This window comes from Condylura cristata, unplaced genomic scaffold, assembly GCF_000260355.1.
Source record: "Condylura cristata isolate star-nosed mole 26May11 unplaced genomic scaffold, ConCri1.0 scaffold00084, whole genome shotgun sequence".
Taxonomy (NCBI): Eukaryota; Metazoa; Chordata; class Mammalia; order Eulipotyphla; family Talpidae; genus Condylura; species Condylura cristata.
This window is the reverse complement of record NW_004567185.1, coordinates 92,075-93,356: the sequence shown is the minus strand read 5'-3', so window position 1 is coordinate 93,356 and position 1,282 is coordinate 92,075. Positions and strand designations below refer to the sequence as shown.

At 70.9% G+C, this 1,282-nt stretch overlaps 1 protein-coding gene across 1 annotated transcript in view; it reads right to left on the bottom strand.

Moving 5' to 3' along the window:
• CLN8 (ceroid-lipofuscinosis, neuronal 8) overlaps positions 1–392 on the bottom strand; it is a 72,952-nt gene extending 72,560 nt beyond the window's left edge. Inside the window, exon 1 of the mRNA XM_012734874.1 lies at positions 276–392. Coding sequence (XP_012590328.1) covers positions 276–392 — 117 coding nt within the window. The remainder of the gene's footprint in view (positions 1–275) is intronic.
• Between the last annotated feature and the right edge of the window lie 890 nt (positions 393–1,282).

Sequence of the window (1,282 nt, the reverse complement as noted above, 5' to 3'; positions counted from 1 at the left end):
GCGGTCACCACGCCCCTCTGAGCCTGCCTCAGACGCAGAAAGCGGAGCAAGGGCCAAGTCAAGGCCAGCAACAACACAAAATGCGGACGGGGTGAAGCAGCTTCTTGCGCACCGCAGGGTCAGCGCACAGGGCACGGCCGGACCGGTCAGGCGGCACCAGCCTGCGGCAGACAGACGGCGGCGCGAGGGACACGGACGCCTGCCCACACCCCCGGCTGCCCCAGCAGCTCACGTGTCTCCAGGCTTGTTTTGCTTCACAGGAGTGAGCAGGTCACCGGCTGGCCGCGGAGCTGCGCGAGGAGGCCCACGCACGCTGCCCCGCAGGCCACGCCCACCTCGGGAAGCCTGAGCACACCAGTGTCGCTGACGGCTCCCAGCCGCTCCCGGAGCATCGCGGCCTTCGGCCAGCCCCAGGGCGTCCAGAGCGGCTTCCGCGCCCGCAGGCCCCCCCCAGCGGCTTCCGCGCCCGCAGGCCTCCCCGTTTCCTTTCTGTTCCACTTGTTGCTGCAAAATCACCCTGCCCGCACGGGCCGGGCCACTGTCCTCCCTCCTGCTGCCCGTGGCGCCCTCCTGGGCCGCTTCCGCCCGCCGGCGGGGACCCAGTGGGTGGGGCGCCTTGGGGCCCTCGCGGGCGCTGGGCCGGGGCTTGGCCCCTCCAAACCACCGTCCCAGGAAACCTCGGCGGCCCCGGGCGCCCTGGCGGCCCCGCTGAGGCTCAGACACCAGGGCCGCGGATTTCCGCAAGTGTGGAGCCCGGAAGCCCGGAAAGGACAGAGAGCTGCCGCCGGGCAGAGTGAGCGGGAGCAGAGGCGGCGCCCGGCCCCCCCCCCGCGCCCCCGACGCCACCCGCGTCGGTGCCACGACAGCCCTGAGAGAGGGAGGCCACGGGCAGCACGTGGGCGTGGCCACGAGCCCTCCGGGCCCAGATGGCCCTGACACAGGGTGGCCGGCGGGGAGGCCCTGCTGCCCATCACCCGTCCTGGGCACATCAAGCAGATGTCTCCGAACGGCAGAGCCACAGACACACGGCAGCCACAGGACGCGGCGTCCACACTGACGGCCAGCGGGCCCACGCTGCCCAGGCTGGGGACACGTCCTCGCCGGCCGCCGCCCGCCACCTCCGCCTCTGCGGCAGGTGCTCTTTGCGGTCCTCTTTGCGGCTGCAGGCAGGATGCGCATCGGGTCCATCTATGTAATTAAATTTAATGAAATTTATGTGCAGTGCAAGCGGCTTGGGGAGCAGCCATGAGTGCCAGAGACAAGCCCAGGCCCGCTTAATCGA